Source organism: Trematomus bernacchii, unplaced genomic scaffold (assembly GCF_902827165.1).
Source record: "Trematomus bernacchii unplaced genomic scaffold, fTreBer1.1, whole genome shotgun sequence".
NCBI lineage: Eukaryota > Metazoa > Chordata > Actinopteri > Perciformes > Nototheniidae > Trematomus > Trematomus bernacchii.
The window spans coordinates 2,321,645-2,345,174 of NW_022987767.1; the positions used below are offsets into that span (position 1 = coordinate 2,321,645).

The window sequence follows — 23,530 nt, forward strand, 5'->3', positions numbered from 1 at the left end:
CTCCCATTACCACAAAGGTACTCGTAAACATGGGTGTCCCTTCGCATTAAAGAGAGTTCACAGCATGAGGAGACGCACTATTCCCAACAATGTTGTTATCTGGGATCTGTGGACTTTGATATTCTTATCCGAAGCGTCTTGGACTTTTTTCCTGTCAGGTATAACACCTTATAAATGATCTTAGATCGTCTCATAGGTGTCACTTTAAAACAAACAAGCTCATTCTCTAGTGGTTCTTTACACATGAAATACATAATACAAAAATGTGCTTTTATCAAAATGTAAGACACAATTCTCCCAATATAGTGCATCAAATATGAAATATCTTGAGAATAAAGCACACTGTACAGATTTATGCCCGTCTTGGGGAACATTTATTTTGGAGGCTGTACAATTTCAGGAGACAGGACCCAAAACTGAAATCTGGGAATAGCTTTAATCACACTTTTGGGTATTTTTTACGTTTGAGCAACTCCCAAATGATGCTCCAGTAATTCATCTCACACAACCACTAAACCAAATTAATTTCTTACAACATCAAACAAAGAAACCAGAAAAAAAGATCTCAAAGGTCTGTGCTTATTAATTAGATGTGGTTTTAACTCCCTATATTTCCTAATGAAGGACACTTACTGCATATATTTCATATAATGTTAAAACTTCCAAGGTCAAATTGTAGTCAGAGAAGAATTCAAAAAGGATAATGAGTTTTTCTGATATGTCATGGTTTCCCTATAGCATGATTTAGTCACATTAATCGCGTCCTGATTGAAGACATCTGTGAGCTTTCAATTGAATTACATTCTAATTAGCATTATGCCATTCAGTGATACAATCATTTCATTTAGAGCTGAGAGCATAATCCACCCAAGGACAGCCTCAGCTGGTTAAACATGGCGAGTGTTTGTTTGTGTTGTTCTAACCAACAGGATGTAGGCACTTTGCATGAGATCCTGTCTTTCCTGCGAGACACACTCACAAGTGATGAGTAGTAAAGGTGGGAAGCTTCAGTAATGGATTTGTTATTTCACATTGATCACTGGCGATGTTTGCTTTCCTCTCTTCAGTGGACATGAATCACAGGGGAGCTGAGGAAACAATGATTTTACCTTCTAGCTTCACTCTGTGCTGCTCTGAAATCAAAGAATAAGAAAAGATGTTAAATATAAATGAATACACCAGCAAGCTTCCACAGAGTTAATAAAGCAAGCAAGCAAGCATCTAGAAGATCTGAAGGATGTGGATTGTCCTGCTGGGAGGAAAACGTTTCTGCAAAAATGAGTGGGATGATGTGTATGTGTGTTTACCTGGTGGGGTGAGAGTAAGATTTAAAGAGGCCCTATTCTGCTCATTTTCAGGTTCATATCAGTATGTAGTGTCCCTACTTTAAAGAGTTCTCTCCTGCTGATGTTCAGGTGTATATCAGTATGTAGTGTCCCTACTTTAAAGAGTCCTCTCCTGCTGATGTTCAGGTGTATATCAGTATGTAGTGTCCCTACTTTAAAGAGTCCTCTCCTGCTGATGTTCAGGTGTATATCAGTATGTAGTGTCTCTACTTTAAATAGTCCTCTCCTGCTGATGTTCAGGTGTATATCAGTATGTAGTGTCTCTACTTTAAAGAGTCCTCTCCTGCTGATGTTCAGGTGTATATCAGTATGTAGTGTCTCTACTTTAAAGAGTCCTCTCCTGCTGATGTTCAGGTGTATATCAGTATGTAGTGTCTCTACTTTAAATAGTCCTCTTCTGTTGATGTTCAGGTGTATATCAGTATGTAGTGTCTCTACTGGGACATGTCTCCATTCTATAATGTTCAAAAAGCTCTTTATTTTTCTCATACTGTCTGTGCTGCAGCACCTCTTTTTACCCTCTGTCTGAAACCAGAGCCCAGTCTGCTCTGATTGGTTAGCTGGCCGGCTCTGTTGTGATTGGTCAACCGCTTAAAGATGTCCCATCACGTACAATGTTTTGGAGCGCTAGCCAACAGAAGCCTGAGTGTTACATGGTGTGTGTGGGAGAGAAACTCCCTCTGGAGGCAACATAGGGATTTTAGCCTTTGCAGACCATTTACATGCACTAAAATCTATATACTGTAACAAAAGGGAAACCCTAAAAGCATAATAGTACCTCTTTAAAGAGAGCTTAAAGTTATCTTAGGGTTGAGTATGGTGTCATAGAGTTGAGGGGTACAACCTGATCATAGTGATTTTATAAATACATATTTTTAACCTGTATTAAAACAGAAATCTTCCATTGAGATGAAGAAACTCTTCACAAGGCACAAAAGCAACCAAATACTGATCTATGATTTATCATGATTTTTTGGCTTTAATAGAAATGGTCACACAACTTGAACACATTTTGCTTTAACTATACAAATCTTTCTCTCATATTATTCCACTATTTGAAAATGTCTATTTACTGTATATCTTCCTGTTGTTACCACAATACATGAGAAAGACACACCACAGTCAGTTGCAGATTGAGGCATTCAGCTAATGCAGCTAATTATTTTTGAATTCCTAGATTAATATTATTTCTGGTTGGACCCCTTTCAGGATTTGAATCAAGGCCAACATATTGTGTAATTGTGTTATCACCAATGAGTGTCTGTCTCATACATTTATTGCATGTATGTATTCCCTCCGTGCTGCTCTCTAAGACTAATAGATAGCTCTAACTCTTACACATGAGCTTGTGTTGTCTTAATTCCTCTAAGATACCTACGTAGTGCTGATTAATCTGCTTTCAAAAGGTCAGACAGATGTTTGGAAAAACCCCAAAAAGCACAATAGGTCCCCTTAAACATTTGTGGAGAATTTGGGAGTGCAAAACGCTTTATTTGTTTGCACGCCTAGACCCTTTAAAATACTGCTGTACCCAATTAAGACCTTTTAATCGTTTCACAATTGATTTTCTTCTATTTGTATCTTCCTGATGTAAATGACATGATGACTTCCAACACTGTTTTGGTCACACATGCCCAGAAAAAAGCAAGGATGTTCTGTATTGAGTTCAGACATGCAGATATATGCTGTGTCTGTTTCATTGAGTTTGAAGCTCCAGAAACTCGCCTCAAACTTTTCTATTTTTTCCGTACCGCTGATTCCTTTAATTTCTAACCTTCCTCTTGATTACTTGCTCCCACTTTGACGGGCCCAGAGGCAGGAAGTATTAGGACAACTCAATGCTGCTGAGTTGCACCAACATTGCACCATCTATCTCTCAGCATGTCAAAACTTAAAAGTTCCTCAGGCTGTCTCCTACTTTTAATCTTCCTCTTACTTTCATGGTTGAAGTGCATTTAATCATAGATACAAACACTGCTGTAGATTTCTGCTGGTTTCACCTGATTATTCTGTGTATGGAAGAGCAGGCCTGCACGTAGCATTTAATTAGCTGTGAGCTGTGAGCGTCTAAGAAGAGCACAATGAGTGAAATTCAATGAGTTTGAAATGGTAATGAAAGTGTCAGACGATGAATTATATTTCTTTGCCAAATGAGCCATGTGAGTGCTGGTTCAGGTGTTTGCTGGCAGAGAGAAGGGTCTGTAGCTTTGTCCCTTTGTGTGGTGGCCAATTCAACTAAATTACATTATATAACATTAGGCTGACGATTTTAACCAACGTTTATGTTATTAGTGGATTCGACCATGAAGATACAAATGCAAACAAACAAGAATCCTGCAGAGGCATTAGTGCTGCATACAGAACAGAATTATACCTGTATGTGTATGTAATTATTATAATTGTATCATTTATTTATTTTATTTTATTTATGGTTTTCAGTTATGACAGTACTTACAATATTAAAATAAAAATAATAATAATATAATAATAATAATAATAATAATACTACATTATTAAAAAAAAAATATATGCTTCTGATTATTAATTATACCTTTTTTTGTATTTTTTGGAGAAGAGAATAACTGCTGCCAAAACACTTTTGGAAAATACCGATTTATTATTTACCCCCTTCGCAATAAAGATGTGTTTCGATTTTAATCCCGTTTTAAAATGAATGAAAAAGGGTTGGAGGTTGTTTTTCTTCTGCCAGATACTCCTGCATGTAATGTATCTCTGCTGGTCATTGAGCTGTGGCCCTGTATAAATAGAAACTGATCTGAGAGCTGATCTGAGAGCAGTGCAGCTCTGCAGCGCCTGTGGCAGGTACTGCGCTGACATGATATGGCGAGGATGTGTTATAATGTGTTATATTTGAGCATGTCTGATTGTGCTGGATCTGTCATCACCTGCTCTGCCTGAGTCTGTCCGGAGGCTCAGAGCAGGTCACCGTCACACAGATTCACACTGAGAGAGCCGGGGGGGTTCAGTGTGGAGGTACTTTGGTAACTGAACAGGGGTGGAAGTAACGGGTTACATTTACTCTTGTTGGATTAGATTAGATTTACTTTATTCAAGATTCAAGATTCAAGATTCAAGGCTTTTATTGTATATAGCTACAGTGTAGTAATGTCAATGAAAATCTTAGGTCGCAGGCTCCTCCAACAGTGCAACACAATAAAACAGATAACATAGGGCAAGTTAATACAAATAAAATAGAATAGAAATTGTGCAATATTATTATTCATCCTAAATTGGGATTTCTATTGTCAGCATGTTTGCAGGCAACACACACAACTTAAAAATAGAATACAAAAATAACGTAAACGTATAGATACACTATAAACAATAGAGCAATAGAGTATCTAAACAATATGCAATATCAAAATATACAGATTGAGTAAGTTCACTCAAATAATAGACCAATCTACTTCAAAAACAAATATATATAACTTTATGGTACTATAACCATTACAAAAGTAGTTACAGTGTTATAAAAATGTGTCAAGTTTTCGCTATTGGATCAAAGTTGTTGTTTTGTGTACCTGTAGAAAGTTGACGAGGAAAATGTTTATCTGGGATAAATAAACTATTGGTTGTTGTTGTTCTCCAAACTGTTTTGCAACTCTGGAATTAGTGAAGCTTTGTCTTAAATAACAAGGATTGAAAGAATCTGTGTTTGTCAAGGAGAAACATACAGGAGTAGAGACTACAAGTAAGCACTTAATGATGATAAAAGCTGAATATGGAACAGATGATAATATATTATTTGTCTTAAAGGATGTGTTCGCTTTTGATCTGTTAATAAACCTTCCACTGTTAAATCTGGATTGTATGTTAATTTAGAAAAGAGAAGCGGATCTCTGTCTCTTGTGTTGTCTTCTGCTGTTTGTTTTATAGTGAACAATGCTTTGTTTGGAAAGGTAAAAATACATATTGATTTTGTAAATATAGATTATGCACAAGATGGCTGTTGGCTTGTGAAATCTTTACAGTATCCAGTTCTCTCTAGACAAAGGAAAAAGAGGTAACATGTGGCCAGCTCACTTGAGTCACTGATTGAGTTGTTGGTGGGGACTTTTTTCTTACATGAAAACCAGAATATGCTTTGTAATACCGATTTCACGTGGACCAAATATTTGGCATAACACAGAAATAAATATCTAATCAATGAATGTATTGCAATTGGGTACTGGGTACATTACATAACATACAGTACCTAATAATAGCTATACATAATGCCCTTTGTTTTGCGCCTTAATTATTCATTTGGCTTTATTCCAAACAGTATGATGGCGTTGGGAATGGATGCAAAGCAGCAGCTGTTGTTCAGTATATCGGATAATGCCCCACACCTAAAACAAAGGTACACATTACATAAATACAGGTGGCAATGCCTAATGAGCTGATTATTACCAAATGATTTTAAGTTAAGATGCAATCAAAATGTACCTCCTTCATCTCTCTGTGACATTCAAATACAATACAAATAGCTTAAATGAAATAATTGTTTTCAAAGAGTTAAGCCCATTTGAAAGAAATGCATCGGCACGTAAATGTTTGAGCTTATTTGCAGTGATTTTTTGGGCATTTTCCTTTTGTGAGTTTGTATCTTTATGGTTTATTGCACTTATAGTAAGTCACTTTGCGATCTTAAAGGTAGGGTAGGTAAGTTTGAGAAACCGGCTCGAGACACACTTTTTGTTATATTCCATGGAATGCTCTTAACATCCCGATAGCAATGAATATCTTAAGTGCTTTGACAAAAAATCCATGAAAAAATGTCATCTGTGGAAGCCGTAGTACTGTAAAAAGCACGACCAATCATTTTAGCCGGCCCGGCTAAAATGACTGGATGGCCTACCTGCCTGTCAGCCTTCCATCTGTGCACAAACTTATCTCGTGCCCTCATTGGTCATGTGCGTGTTTGTGTGTGTTGGAGGAGGGGCTCTGTAAGGAAGTGGCAGATTTTCTCCGGTTGTGTATTTTCAAATTCTAGCGATCTCGAGCCGGTTTCTCAAACTTACCTACCATACCTTTAATGAAATGTTATGTTACGCCCAGGCCTAGGGGAACCTAGGCGCAGCACAAAATTGCCCTCTCCCCACTCTTCCCACTCCCAAGAAATGGTCAATGACACATGAAATCAGCTTTTTGAGATTTAATGAACTCAAAAAGAGGTGAGACAACCCCAACATAACAACCAAAAATCGTCTTTACAGAGTTTTCCTTAAACTTGCCTAACCAAAACAAAATAAAGTACAGGCTTCTTACCTAACTCCTACCAGTAAACAGGAGAAAAAAGGTTCAAACAAAAAAGGGTTTCTCACTCCTAAACCAAACAAAGCATGTCCTCAAAACAGGTTGAATTAGCTTAGCTTTACAAGTTACAAAAATGTACAACAGGGTCCGGTAAACGGTAACTTTAGCAACACACAGCAGCAGACCAGATCGTCTACCCAGACACAGAGTTGGGAGTAGGAGAGGTCGGTGAGAGAGAGGCAGAGGAACTGCATGGCTGCAGCTTAAATGCTCCTGTTTCCTCAGGTGGACCAATCAGCCTGTCGAAGGCAGCCAATCAGCAAACGGGCACCATGCACTGCTCACTCACACACACACAGCCACACAGACTCTCACAGGAGGAGGGAAAAAATATCCGCACACACATGACATAACGACCCAGGGTCGTAACAGTTATGTAATGTGAGGTAAAAACTGTATGCATGTTTATTTAAATGTTTCATAATAATTATGTATGATAAAGTAAGGATTTACTTCCCGTCCACGTAGTCAGGGTTTCGTTTACGTGGGTATTTCCTTCTTGCTGCTGAATAGGAGAACCCTTTATTTAAATATAAATATCTACAGACCTTTACTATCAATGAAAAGGAGCGTAAAATAGCTAGCCGTCGTTAATCTCCTACACTGATTGCCTGGGCTCATCACAGCACTGTGAAGAAGAATGTTTGAATTCATCCAAGAGATCACCGGCTGTCATGAAGAAAGACAATTAACAATGCTTTGAACATGATCCTATATACCGGCTCCCATTCCCAGCCTCGTCAAATTCCCTTGCACGTAATCATTAATTAATGAAACAGGCCTGCCAGCGGCTTCCATTTCTTTTTGTTTCCTCGCCAACACTGTTCACTGTTCACTGACACTAAACTAGACATGAATGGTATTCAAAGACCCAGAATATCTTTCTGGGACATCTGAAACACTCCCAAGCTTTGTGAGGAAGCAGGTGATCAGATATGCGGTAAGATATTAGATTTAGTTTGCTTTCCATGCCAATGCCTCTGGTGGGAATTCAGCCTATATACATCTGTTTGATTCATACTCGTTTTTGTTTTTATATACTGTATACCAACCACTATTGAGTCCATATCTTGTAGCCAGTGTAGCATTAAAGGACCAGTCTGTAGTATTAGGGTTTATCAATTAGCAAAAAGGTGGCAGACAGGTGCAAAAGTGCTAAATTTGCCTAAAACACTTGTGTGAAATGTGCCGCAGTTTCAAAAACGCATCTGAAATACTCCCAACCATTGTGAGGAAGCAGGTGATCAGATATACTGTAAGATATTAGATTTAGTGTGCTTTCTTTGCCAATGCATGTTGTGGGAATACAGCTCAAATTTGTGTGATTCACACTTGTTATGTGTAAATATACCACCCCGCTATTGAGTCCATATCCTGTAGCCAGTGTAGCATTAGATTAAAGGACCAGTGTGTAGTATTGAGGTTGATTAATTAGGAGAAATGTACAGTGGCCAACAAGTGCTACATCTGCCTAAAACACTTGTGTGATATGTGCTGCAGTTTCAAAAACGATGTAAATATAACACAACTTGACAACACATGCACATCTTTTAGAAAACATTCACCAACTTGAGGGAACATGCGCAGCGTTTACTTAAAGCGCTCGTAATAAATTATGCATTCAAGGTATTACCAATCTTAAGCTTATTCAGCATTAATTTAAGCTTGTTTGAATTCATTAAGACGTTTTTCTTACTAGGCCAAGGTTGGAAAATACATCAGTTACACACTTTCTTTACTGGTGTTTGTAGACATGTACTGTATATAAACAGCACATCCTTTTGTCTGCCATGATTTGTATTTACCTGAAACTAAAAAGAGTAATTGATTGATGTATATTATTCATAAACATAAAAAAAACAACCCTCTCCATTTCCAGTCTGACACAGAAAGGCTCTTTTCCTGCATAAAAATGTGACGTGTTATGTCATTTCTTGGCGTATACATCTGTTTGGAAGTAAAGTACAAAGGCGATGTCTTTTAAAAACGAAGCGCTGTTTGATCATAATGAGATGTCGGTGTCAAGTCGTGACAGTTGCATTGTGTTTTGTTTTTACCTTTTTGTTATATTATTTCAGATAATGTTGACTGCTTTTTTGTTCTGCTCTGCCCTACGACATAATTTAATACAGTGATAAACAGCCAGACAGACCCCAAGAAAGAAATGAAATTTGAAGTATTTCAGGTTTTAGACCGCATCCTAACACTGAGACTGAACGGTACTTTATGGGAAATAAATACATTTACGCTCCACTTTTTATCTGTTTAACTTTTAGTTTAAGATCAAGTTCATCACGGCATTCTCATAAATGGACAAGGTGGTCTTTGAAGCTTTCACCTCCTGATTGATTTTCTGTTTTTAATTGAGTGTGACTAATTTCTACCTTTTCAATGGGGAAGTATGGAGTGCCCCAGGGGTCTATACTAGGACCTTTTATTTTTCTAGCTGTCATTTTTTTCTTCCTAATCATATATTTTCACTATTACAGTAGTAAGAACATCCAATATTGCTCGTCTTCTTTAAGAAAGATTGATCAATTTAGGTCCTCAAGAAAGATACAAGGGGCCAAAATAGGTTTCCTGTGAAGTTCACCTCTGCTAGCCGGATAATCGGTAGAAGATGGATGTGTTGATGATCAATGTAGTGTTGAGCCTAAAGGAAACTGAAACATATGTGTTTATCTTCTTGTGCATAGACAAATGCAATGGTCTCCTGAAAGGCATACATCAAAAAACAATCTTACATTGTACAGAGGAGGCAGACCAATTAAAAACACAACATACTGTAACCAAGCACATCTCTTTTGATATTATTATACAGGCTGAAATTGTGTTGTATTGTTTGAACGTTTTAGATGTATTATTACGGTATCTCTGGGTTTCTTTCTGAATACTACAGCTGTTATTTTTAAAGTATATATATATATTATTATTTTTGTATTCCTGTGTATCTGATCTTCCATTTGTGTCATTTTGCTGATTCCCACATTACTCTGTCATTGTAATTGTCAAGTGGCACATTGTAACTCATGTTTTGAATATTAGTATGATGGAAATACACAAGACTTAAAGTAAAAGTGCAAGTAGACAGATAAGTAAAATGTCCACAGCGATATGACAGTAAGGAGGCTTGTGTTACACAGACTTAGCTGAAAAATATAAAAGGAGCTGCTGAAACCAAACACTCGCTTGAGGCTAAGAAAACAAGGCCACTCTTTTCAAATGAACAAAATCAACAGTGACACAAATACATGCTTTTCACACTTTGCTGAGTCTGTGCTTCGTTGCCTGGGCTTGCAATAGATTTAAAGGAAAATAAATGTGACTCTTAGTTTGAGCACTTTAAAAAATGAAACAGACGTGTGTTTACCTGACCCCAATATGTTATACAATACTAAGGTGACGATACTGATGGGTAAGACCTTAAAAAATTGGAAATGTAAGTGAAACGTGGATTATTTACCTATGAAATGGTTATATTCTTGTTTTGTACCATCATCATGAGCGACACTGGGATGTTAAAGGTCATAATCTGTTGAAAAATAAGTTTTGAGCATCTTGCGGGTTTTTTATTTGCAGTGTTTTGTTGATGCAGCGCTTTTAGTTGTGCATGTTTCGTGAAGTTGGTGGAGATGTTTCTTAATTTGCATGTGTTTTGGCACATTTGTGTTTTTATAGTAGCTTTGTTTCTGAAACTGCGGTGCGTTACTCCCCTAATTGAAGTGATTGTAGAGCGTTGCACCTGTCGACCTTCATGAGTATTATGGCTTTAATAAAATGAATAGAGGTCTACTGATTCAAATGTTTTCCAAAGTAACAACACAAAGGGATAAAAATGTCGGCCAATTACGACAGTCCCCTAGTTACTACCTGAGTTGGCATGGAAACTGCACTATGCATGACCAGCCAACAAAACAAAGTACATTAATTAGGTAGAAATGTATGTGTATTTATTCCCAGCAGTTTCTTGTATAAACACACAATGATGCATTTTTGCATAATATCACGCCATACCTTTTTTTAAGTTTGCCTTAATTAGCTCCATCCCCCCTGTTGCTCAGGATTTAAAGATTAGGGAAAGAACAGAACATATTTCCTCAGCCTTTTATAAAATGGAACATGTGTTATTAACTCCACTGAGTGAAAGATGTTTTATGTGTTGCACACATGGACACTAAAGGGACTCTCAGACGCGCATACGTTTAAAACAAAATCCTTTTACTGTTTTCGTTGTGAAATACACAAACACATCACTGCAACATGGCTGATGCTCTCGGCCAGGTCTAAAAAGTTGAGTCTCTGCATAAACACTACAGGCATAAGCCATGTAATTTAGCATGTGACGCATTGTTTTACACGAAACACTCAACATTTATCCGGTGAAGCTATTATAAAACTTTGACATAACTCTCATATCTGTATTACTGCTGTTACTTTGGATATACAATGTACATCCTTGTCACTGTTTGTATACAACTACTCATCACTTTAGCTTACCAACATCCCTGTAACGTGGCTGCATAATAGAGTGGTGCAGTGACAAGTCCTAAAACCCGGAAGTGAGTTAGCATTTTACCACTACCGGTTCCCTCATCTCAGAGTCAATAGGATTTTGGAAAATAGCTGGAAATAAGGTCTGTGGTTGACACAAATTTAAGAGACGGATCACGTTTTGTTCTACGACATTAAATACATCAGCAGTGACCCCACTGGTGATTTTTGAAGAGTTGACGTGTCTGAAAAACGATGGTTGTTACCAAGTGGCTGAATAGGACTACAGAAGTTGTCGAGGACGTTGTACGTCATTACGCCGAACACGTAAACACTCCCGCTAAGATTGTTTGCCCCTGTTCTGCTTGAAAGCAAGTACCTGCCTCCTGCAAACTGTTCAAACAAACGCTTCAACTTTTTTTGCAAGTCGTGACATTGAAGTCGTGCGACCCTGCTGTAGTTCGTTTATAGCATAACGTTAGCATTTTGCTTCTGGCGATTAGATTTATGATTTCAAAAATTATAAAAGTAGGGTAGACATGTGGATATTATCTGGCTGAACAAAACGTGCATTTATCAAACAGGTTCGTTTTCCACAGACCTTATTTCGAGCTATTTTCCAAAATCCTATGGAGAAATCCCGTTGCTTTTTTGTCGAGGGAACCCAAGCGCAGCTTACTTCCGGGTAAATACGTCATCCCTGTCCACTAGGTGTAATAAGTGATGCCTTTACTTCTTCTGCGTTTCACCTGTAGGACCCCTGAGCTGCCCTCAGCTTTTCTCCTGGTAACTATAATTTGACCTACTAAATAAAAGTAATAAAGTTGGAATTGCACATGAACATATATAGGAAAATGACCGGTTGATTCAACATCATATAAAGTGCTTTTGCAATATAATACAGCTTTGTGTCCATTACTAGGCCAATACTGTGGGTTACAGGAATGCAACCATAATGAACATGACTTCCATCATCTCGTATAACCTTTCTCAATTAACATGTCAATAACAAGCCCTCAGTGTTTATTTATTTTAATATTTGGCTGCATCTGCACTGTTTAAAGGACAAAAGCAAAGTTTCACGTCAGCAAAAAGCTAAACCACAATGACTTATTTAAAAAAGATGTGGTGTATACAACACAAAATAACCCTCCATCATTGTCTCTTCAGTTTTCTTTCTTAAAATACAAATACAATACACAAGCACACTCCTTTTTGCCATTCTCCTCCCCTGAGTTTTTGATGTCATTGTTTGTTACTTTGATTATTTGGCGAGACATTTTTATAAGCCTCTCTGGATTTCTGAATCATCTGCGTACTTCACATCTCATCATCTCTGTACTTTATCATCTGTATAAACAGGTGACAATAAAACCGAAATCCTGACAGAAATAACTGTATATTCAATCACAACATGAACCATGTCACATTTATTGTTTTACATTCATTTGCAGCTTATTTACAACTTCAGGTTTTATCGCAGGGTGCAATGTGAAAGTCAGGTTTGTGACACCACCTCGGAAACAGAGCCAATTTTATTTCCTGCAATGACAACACATGCTTGAGTGGTCAGCGGAGCTCATTTGCATATTAATTATCAGACAGATGCTCCGGTCTCTCTGCTGTATGTACAGAGCACCGAGTTGGTCTACGAAGTCCAACTGGAGACGTGTTTACCAAACTGCATCCTCACAAACACGTTTCTTTATTTGGAGGAATTAGGTGTCGGCACATCTTGTCTTCGTTGTCATTTTTTAAACAACTTTAGTTTGTAACACTATATTGATTTACCTCTTTAAAGGTGGGGTAGGTAAGTTTGAGAAACCGGCTCGAGATACACTTTTTGTTATATTCCATGGAATGCTCTTAACATCCCGATAGTAATGAATATTTTAAGTGCTTTGACAAAAAATCCATAAAAAAATGTCATCTGTGGAAGCCGTAGCGCTGTAAAAAGCACGACCAATCATCTGAGCCGGCCCGGCTAAAATAACTGGATGGCCTACCTGCCTGTCAGCCTTCCATCTGTGCACAAACTTATCTCGTGCCCTCATTGGTCATGTGTGCGTTCGTGTGTGTTGGAGGAGGGGCTCTGTAAGGAAGTGGCAGATTTTCTCCGGTTGCGTATTTTCAAATTCTAGCGCACTCGAGCTGGTTTCTCCGAAATTACCTACCCCACCTTTAAAGCTTTCTACAGTACTACGGCTTCCACAGATGACATTTTTTTATGATGAAAATAAGGAGCCACTCCCCACGCCCCTCTGAGAGATATTTGGTTAAAAAGAACACAATGGTGCTCTAGGAGGAGATTCAGGTCATAAGGGGGGGGGGTTACCTTGGTTGGTGATTGGCTAATAGTGTCGTGTTGTGAAGTTAAAAAGGGGATCGTATGATGGTGACAAAGAGAAAGAAAGTCACTCTAAATAACTAATAAGCTCTATTTCCACCTGTAGCAACATGCGAACACACATTCAGGCCGTCACTCTGTCTCCCTCGCTCCGCTTTTTTCTGACCTTCCCTCCTCTTATCTTTACTTGTTTTCTTCTGATTTCCTCCAGAACTTGTTTCCTGGGTGTCTGGGTGTGGCGCGTCATGCTGTGGATGAAGTGGAAGATGGGGGTGGACTCGCTCAGAGGACGCAGACGGAGGCTGCCCTGCTCCCTCTGGTTCCTCCTGCTGTTCGCTGCTGGAGGTCTGCTGCTCTTCATCCACCAGAGGGATCTGTCAGAGATGGTGCAGCAGCAATACCCAGGTTAGTCCACCCTACACCCCCCAACACCGCATATACCTCCACACTGTAGAGAGTGATAGAAAGAGGAGCATACACCTGCCACAAATGAAGACAAAGCACTGTTAGTAGTTTGTTAGAGGGTGTTAACCATGCCTAAAATGAAGACTGTTCAATCTCAGCTTGGTTGTTATAAAATAATAAAAATAATATTTAAAAACATTAAAAAAAAATATTTTTTTTTAAAATATATATATTTTTAATATTATTTTTGTTATATTTTTCATTAGTTTTACCGAAAAAAAACTTGATTTCATAAAATAACATTTCCAAAGAAATAAATCCTTCGAATCTGCCTGTTCAGTCTCTGTTTGAATGTCAGTTACTATAGCGGGCCTCTCTGCGATTCACAGAGGGCCCGCTATAGTAACTGAACGAGAGAGTAATGTCAAATGACAGTACAATTGACCAATCATATCTTCCCTCTAAATGGGTGGGTTTTATTATCGCGGACTTTATGACGAGTTCCGCCCGCTGTGAAACTTTTCTTGTTTCCATAGCAACAACAACTTCCTGTCAACAGCGTGAACTCGCCTTCAAAATAAAAGCATGCCAAATTACACTTAAGACATACGAAAGTAACAAACACAATGCAATATCATTTTCAATGTCAAAGAACACAAATTGGGTTCACAGGTGTTGTTTTGTGTGGTAGAGGGTCGCTGTCATTGATGCGTTTTGCACCCTGGGCCGTTGTTTTGATATTCCGCTGAAGTATACGCTGTGACGTAATAACTATTTTTTTTTCTTTTTTTCGAGGGAAGGGGTGGGGGTCAGAGGGCCTAGGTATAAAGCTTACGGCTCGCCACTGAAACAGAGATAGTGATTGCTACAAGATGAACCTAAATACATCAACTTACGTACATGTATTGTTTCTTATGGTCATTCATGTTTTGACCTCTTTACTATACGAATGATCTCTCGGGCTTAACAGGTTAACCTGTTAAGCCCGAGAGACCCCGGAACCAGGGCACTGCCGCAACATCTTGCAGGAAACAGCGTCTGAGGGCATGTTCATTTAATAAAACTATGAATGTTTTATATCCATGTAACGGGAAGAAACTCATCTAACTGACCATTTTTTTTTTTTTTTCAAAAGAAAACCCACAATGCTAACACTGAGCCTCTGAATTAGCAACGAGCGAAAAAATGCTAACACCTTACTGCACCGAAAATCACTCACAAAACCTTATTATTTATCTTTTCACCACATCCAACACATCGATTTACATCGTGAGGTGACACAGAATCTATTGACACCGACATTACCACTGAATTATAGGTATTTGCGACGTTATAAGCAAAAACGGACATCAAAACAGGTGACGCTAGGTAGCTAAAAATGCTAACATTTTTACCTTGGCTCTGTAGTCTCTCCAAAGTGGTCTTCAATGGCATTAAAACGATAAAAACGCTGCTGAAGTTAATCCATAGGTTAATCTAATGTGTCTGTGTCCCTTTGAAATGATTTCTGATAATCCATAAGCATTAAAACTGCTTTTCCGTTTCCAGATGTCAAAGCTAGAGATAGGTTCACTCTGATTGAAAATTACATGCGCGAAGCCCCCACCTTTTCTCTTCACAACGTGTGTGTGTGGGGGACTCCCCCTTCGATTATATTGGCTCTAACGGTCAGAAAGAGGTGTCAACCATCAAAATTGAGCAAGGGGGGCCAGAAATATGGAAAATCCACCCAAATGACCCCAGAAGTGGTTTCTTTTTGCTAAATGTCTCTAAAAAGGTCAAATGCAGTGGCGAGCCGTGAGCTTTATACCTAGGCCCTCTGACCCCCACCCCTTCCCTCGAAAAAAAAAAAAAAAAGAGTTATTACGTCACAGCGTATACTTCAGCGGAATATCAAAACAACGGCCCAGGGTGCAAAACGCATCAATGACAGCGACCCTCTACCACACAAAACAACACCTGTGAACCCAATTTGTGTTCTTTGACATTGAAAATGATATTGCATTGTGTTTGTTACTTTCGTTGCAGTTGTATGTCTTAAGTGTAATTTGGCATGCTTTTATTTTGAAGGCGAGTTCACGCTGTTGACAGGAAGTTGTTGTTGCTATGGAAACAAGAAAAGTTTCACAGCGGGCGGAACTCGTCATAAAGTCCGCGATAATAAAACTCACCCATTTAGAGGGAAGATATGATTGGTCAATTGTACTGTCATTTGACATTACTCTCTCGTTCAGTTACTATAGCGGGCCCTCTGTGAATCGCAGAGAGGCCCGCTATAGTAACTGACAACAGAGACTGAACAGGCAGATTCGAAGGATTTATTTCTTTGGAAATGTTATTTTATGAAATCAAGTTTTTTTTCGGTAAAACTAATGAAAAATATAACAAAAATAATATTAAAAAAATATATATTTAAAAATATATATATTTTTTTAATGTTTTTAAATATTTTTTTTTGGAATATCTTAGGCCCTCACAGAGGGCCTAGAGGGCCCTGACGGCTCGCCACTGGTCAAATGTCACTTGTTTTGCATCAATCTTGATACAGGGTACTTATTATATGTTGTACTTTGGATTCCTAAAGCTTTTAGTCTACTAACCCATCATCCAAGGGTGGATTTCACTATAAGTAAAAAATTATTTTTGGACGGATACTATCATTTACAGTTTTTTACTATGTAAAATCTGAATTTTCTTTAAAATAAAAAACATCTATATTGATTCTGACTTTTCTACATCCAACTCACAGGTTTATCATTACTTTGAGAAAAAAGATTATTAATTTAACCCTTTTAGAAGGGACAATATGGTCATTTGTTCTGGGAATGTCATTTTCGAGCCTGAGACCTGACAGGCTCAGGGCTTAACAGGTTAACTTTGCATTGACTTTTGCATTACTAAGCATAACATTTAGCATTTTTCTCAATGGTTGCATTGCAAAACTCAGGAATGCGCCGGTGAAGATGGCTGCATTCCTCTCCAACTTTGGCTTTTTTTCGTATTTTTTCAGTGTTTATTTCACTATTTCTTTTCTGTTTGTCTGTTTTGTTGAGTTGCACTGTTGGAGGAGCCTGTGACCTAAGATTGTCATCGTCATAACTACACTGTAGCTATGACCAATGAAAGCCTTGAACCTTGAACCTTGATTACCTCTGATCAGAGGAAGCTTTGTTATGGTCTGAGCTTTATTATGATATAGTGTTGTACTGTGTAACAGATCACCACTGGTTGTGTGCTTGCTGTATTATCGCTGTTTAATAAATAAATAACAAAGCTAGTTAACCTGACGCTCACTGTTTAAGGACTGATGTGAGCCCATAGCCCTAACCATACAATACAATTCATACCAAAAGCACAGCCAGTCGTCGTTTGGTCAGAGTTTCCACAGAGATGGAGGGAGGTCTACCATTCAATTTCCAAATGAGTCGAACCAGGGTCCTCTAAAGGGACCTACTGTGCATCTGCTTGGCTCTCAGCATTAAGGAGATTTGGGTTTAAGCAGCCGTGATGGAAGAGTGTCCTGAGCGTGTGAAACTAAGCTGCTTCATGTCTCAGAAACAAGAGATCAGCTGCTTGCTTATGTGCCTCTTTGGCGTGTACTACACTCTAAATGAGAGCAGGATTAGTTTTTTGTTGTTGTTGTTGTTGTTGGAACAGCTCATGCGATGGACTTTGACTCAAATATATTGACACACATCGTCAGTGGTGATATTTCAACTCATATTGATGACTTTTTGACATCATCAGGGTGATGTTGTCTTTTTTTTAAACTATAATGAGAGTAACATTTTTCGTGTTGCCACTGCTGTAAATAATCAATGTGTTTGTGGTCCAGCATGGCTCTCTGGGGATAAAACCTTCAACTTGACATACACTAAAGTCAACTGAGGTGCGACACTGCTGTGTTTCAACAGCATTGTGAGTCATTTTAAATATCAGAGCAGTGTTACATCGCACAGCAAACAGAGCCACTCAGCTAGAGGCGAATCTCTCTGACCCTCTAATTTCCCCCTGATTGTCAGAAGCTTTCAGGCACCGTGTCAGGTGAAAACAAAGAGCCATTCACAATGAAAAATACACATGCAGGAAACAAAACATACACATCACGTACAAATCAACGACCTGTATTTGATTTTCATGACAAATAACAGACACAAACAATGAAAGAAGATATCTTGGTCAAAACATTTTAGAATTAGAACAAATTGAGGCAAATCATTTCATCTTTCCCTTTGTTATGTGTCAGCTGGATGGATGTGCACAATTAGGTGTGACTGTCATTTGTATCACTTAAAATGGCTAACATTTTAATTAAGCCCATCACTGGATGCATTCAATATTAATCCACATTTTTTTAATTGATTATGTAATCATTGTTTTCTCTTTGATAATGGGTTATGGGTCTTTTTTGTATATTTTCAGAATTGCATTTTTGTGTGTGTTTTGGACGCATTTTTAATGTCCTCTCTAAACAAACACTGTCACATTCACTTGAAAGAGTATTTCTGGTGTATTCTACCTAGATCTACAACCTTTCATAGTAGCTATTTGTTTATGATAATGTTTAACTCACCAAAGAAACAGTTTGGTTTTAGATTATTTTAGTATTCTTTCTCTAAAAAGTTTGTCCCTCATTTTACAACACTGACATATTTTTTAGAATGTTTTGTATTCAGACGCCTTGCAGCTGCACTTCTGCTTATTTTCCTCCTTCAGTTACAGAGTCACCCTTGAGCATAATCATATAGTATCTCGTAACGTGTGAACACAAACTGCAGAGTATTGCCCATATCCTCTCTTTTGCACGTCATTGAGCACTTGACATTAATTTACTGACGGCTATTAACGAGTGCTTTGACATTTAACATGCACGCTTTAGAACAGCTGTCTGGAGGAAACGTCTCCAACGAGCCTCACCGTTTGACAACAGTTTCACGCTGACAGACAATCAGACATCTGACCTCGTACAGATCAGCCTGCAATTTAAACTGATCTAAGTCATTTCTGCTGCTTTATTATTTGCAGAGAGTAGAGTCGTTTACCAGTTTGTGAATATAGAAGTCATTGTATCAGATATTAAGTGGTGTTGTTTCTCATAAACAGCTGATGGGAAAATGCACGTCCCATGTCCATTTAACATCGAGCAAGATCAATAAATGGTAAATATTGTGTCTTTGTCATCATCAAACCTTTGCTATATAATACACATATTGTAGATCTTTTTCTTTGTAACGCTCGTTCTCACTCTGCGCCTTAAGTGTGTGTTAAGAAGCTTAAAGGTCCCATGTCATGCTTTTCTGGTTATTACCCATCCCCTTGTGTGTTATGAAGGTTTTTCTGCATGTAAACCATCTGCAGAGTCACAAACCCTCAAAGTACACCCTGTAGCGCCCAGAACGCCTCGTTGGGGATTTTCTTTTTTCTTCCTGGTACCAAGTACCACTGGTGGTACATACTCAACCTTATCTTTTCTCAGCCGCAGCTGCGTGGATCTCCACTCACAGTTCGCCACACACTCACGTGTGTGTGCTCAGGCTGAGTTCAGGCTGAGTTCCGCGGAGTCTCGCTGTCTCGCAGACCCCACGCAGCAACCAGGAAACGACACCAGTAATCCAGCTCACACTGTCCGCTCCTCGAGTCTCAAAGGGCAGAGCAGCGAGCCCCGCAACGTCCCGCCAACACGGCACCCAGACCCCACGCAGCATTCTCATCTGTTTGTCATTACTGGTGTCATTTTCTGGTTGCTAACAAACGCCATTGTAACACATAATCACTGATGTTCCGCTGTAACGGTGGTGGACTCATCAGAACAGAGTGGGCGAGCTGACCAATCAGAGCACAGTGGGCTCACAGGGAGGGGGGGGGGGGCAGGTGCTCCAACAAGGCGTTTAGGACAGAGAGTGAATACACATACTATACAGAGATGCTGTATGTGAAACCAATGTGATTTTGGATAATTGAACAATATAAATCTATTCTAGTATACCTCAACAATGGAACTATGATCAGTAGAAATGGCCATGACATGGGACCTTTTAAGGTATGAAATATAAGATTAATGTTAAACTTAATAAGAGAGCATAGAACATGCCTTCACGTCTTTTTAATCAGTTATTTAGTGTGGGCTCTATTGTTGTTTGTTCTCTTTCTCTGTTTAGTACATACTGTCTTATTGCAGCCAAAACGTCATTATTATACTGCAGATATTAAATAACTCATAAATTAATAATAATATATGTACATTGGTAAATGATTAAAAGCTGCTTTGTTAAAATGTGCACTGCAATTACTAAAAAAACGATATAAGGTAATTGACACTATGCAAGCATAATTAACAATAATACACTAAGACGTCCTCCTGCCATTATATAGCACAACACTGGAAGCTAAATGTGTCAAATGTTAATAAGTCACAGCAGAAGTCTTTGTGTAATCAATACTGGATAAAACATTTGTTCGTGGAATAAATTCATCAACTGCTGAAAATAAAAGCGATGGCTGCTTTTCATGACAATTCCTCTCTTCTGATTACTAGCCATTTTCCAGCGTGTGTGTGTCTTATGATAAGTTTTGCTGCATGAGCACATCCTTTTATCTCCTCTGTTATATATCGCTACTTGAATATTGAAGTACACATTCTACTTTACTAAATCATGCATGAGACTGTGTGCAGTATACAGTCTCCAGCCCCCTCGCTGGAGCACAATGAGCAAGCAGTATCTCTGCCTGAAGCTATGGTGCTCCACAGAAGCTCATATCTAATAGAGCTGAGTTATAATACATTGGGTGTCAGCTTTTATCTCCCTCCCCCCCGCTCTCTCCACCTCTTCATTTGGCTTGCAGTGTGCTGGAGAGCTTTGTATCCCATGGTTTAGATGGCTTGCACAATAGAAGCTGAGAAAACTGCAGTTTAACCGTCCACAGTCGCCCCGCTGATCTCTCCCAGGTAATTGTTTAAGGACAATTGGAGAAACAGCAGCCGGCGTCTCAGGGAGAAGGCCACTGAAGAGGCAGCAGTTCAGATAAATTGTCTGCACAAATTTACACCTCTGGGCATTTTTCAGATGAGTGTGGCAGTTAGGAGCAAGTGCTGTGGAGAGAGGAGGTCGGCATGTGTGTCTCCTCACAAACTTTAATATTGAGGAAGGAGGAAGGAGGAAGGAGGAAGGAGGAAGGAGGAAGGAGGAAGGAGGAGGATCTCATTGCAATAATAACTTGTCATTCGTTAAGTGCTTTTAACAAAAGTAGCCCACATTACGCTAAGAGCCAACAGTTTAGCACTGCTTGCTGCCGCTCTGTGGTTCACACAAAGCCTACTTTTTTTAAATGGTATCTTTTATTTGACTTTTTTCGGTTTTATATGAGCCAATTGGCAGTCCTGAATATAACATTAGGAACCAATATCCGAGAACACACACACTTACACTGAGGTAAAGTTTGGCTATACAAGGGTTGTGTGTGAACTGTTATTTTTGCATGGTGATTTAAATATCATGCAAGTTTAATGGGCAATACTAAGTGGAAATAAATGGACTCAGTGTTCAACTTGAAACTTTTTTTATTGGACTTTAGTGTGCATCATTTACTTAAACAGAGCGGCACATTAGCGTTGACTTCTACTGGTGTAAATACCATTTTCATTCATAAAGAAAAATACCTTTTGAGAGACATCTTTCTCAAACATTTGGCTGTGTTCATTTTGAAATACAACCCCCAGCAGCTAATCTGTAGCGTTAAAATAAACAGCCTACAGGTTACACACACACACACACACACACACACACACACACACACACACACACACACACGCACGGCACGCACACACACACCCACACACACACACGCACACACGCACGCACGGCACGCACACACACACACACACATACGCACACACGCACGCACGCACACACACATACACACACACGCACGGCACACACACACACACACACACACACACGCACGCACGCACGCACGCACGCACACACACACTGTTGGGGAAACAAAGCTGTCTACCAATTACTTCACACTGTAAGAAATATAACTACTGTACTGTATGGAAGAGCTACTAAGAAGACATTAGTTTGGCTATCAAATTGTCTTTTCTTTCCTTTTTTGGCCCAAAAGTGTTCATATAGTTTCAGAAGAACACACATTTTAACTTGAAGCACGCATGCAAGTATGAAAGTTGAACTATTAGCAAGCAACTGCAAAGTGTTGTAAACTACTTATTATTACAACACAGTGAACACAATGTGAAAACGTAGTATTTTTTTTGTTGCATCTCAGAATCATTTATTTAATGAAGCTTTGACAGAAACAGCATGGTGAATCATGTCAGTTTAAAGGGTACAGAACATGTCTGAAGTTGAATTGGCTCTCTAATTAAATATGCCAAATTAAAGAAATATGTTTGTTATTTTCACTCAGCCTTCATTGTTGCTGTAGCCTCCAGCTGCAGCTGCAAAGAGTGTGAAACACAGCTGTAAATTACATTAAAAAATTGCATTTATACAAATTAAAGTGCTGTGAAATAAAAAAAACAAGGCTGTGAAAAACTAATTTAATAACGTTGTGAACAAGTCCCAGCAAAATATTGATATTCAGTTGCTGATGGTGGACGATTGAAAACAGATGTGATAGGATAAGATGATTTTTGTATTGAACTGATAATTAGAAAAATAGGTGCTAATTGTCCTTTCTATCCTGGTTTGTTTTTGTAACCAAAGGACAACTTATTATTTAACCCTTAGATGCATAAGTGGGTCTTTTTGGACCCGGTGAGGTGGTTTTCTTGAAGTATCTATGTAATTACATTTTTGTATCATTTCATATTCCAGCTATTCCTCAAAAAACATGTTTTGGATATCATGCCATTCACATTTTTAATTTACATTTTAAGAAATTGTAGTTTTTGTATTCGTACCCCAAGCTTCCATAAGTGGGTCAAAACTGACCCGCATGCATTTTCTATGGAATCCTTTGGGAAAACGTTTTTTTTCAAAATGTAAAAGAAATGTCTAAAACTATAAATAGTGAAAAATTAAATATAAAATATTTCTAGTGTGAACCAAAATATAATACTAAATATTATACAAGAGATTTTTCTTAACCAATAGCATAAAAACACATATTATTCTAATACGGGTCCTTTTAGACCCACTTATGGAAGAGTGTAGGGTCCAGTCACTCAGGCATCTAAGGGTTAAAAAGAGTGTTTACACTTTTTATAATTCATTTCTCATCTTGTCATCGGCTCATTTTGTTTCCAGTCCTCAACTTTATTGAATGTGTTCGCTCTCATTATGCCATTATCCGATAATAGCAAGCCTTTTTTCAGCTTAAAAGCAAACCCACCCACACACTCTCTAGGTAAACGGTATTTAATTGCTAAAGTGCCAGATATTCTTCTCTCAAAGCTAAAAGAGAGGAAATGTTGGACTTCACCAGATAGCAGGAAATTAAACTACAATGTAATGCTAATGCAGATTTGTATCTGCTTAATGAGCAATTGTTATGAAGGTTTTATGTAACTTTGAGTATATTGACTTCATGCATGTTCACTATTCACTAGCTGACTCGATATAAGCACAAAAAAAACCCATCTTTTACAAGAGAGAATGTT

General features: G+C 38.4%; 1 protein-coding gene across 1 annotated transcript in view; it reads left to right on the forward strand.

Annotated features, from left to right (window-relative positions):
• Nucleotides 1-23,530, forward strand: part of LOC117496699 (carbohydrate sulfotransferase 8-like) — a 228,138-nt gene that overhangs the window by 42,074 nt on the left and 162,534 nt on the right. Inside the window, exon 2 of the mRNA XM_034148430.1 lies at nucleotides 13,715-13,908. Within this exon, the coding sequence (XP_034004321.1) occupies nucleotides 13,749-13,908 (160 nt within the window). The 5' untranslated portion in view covers nucleotides 13,715-13,748. The remainder of the gene's footprint in view (nucleotides 1-13,714; nucleotides 13,909-23,530) is intronic.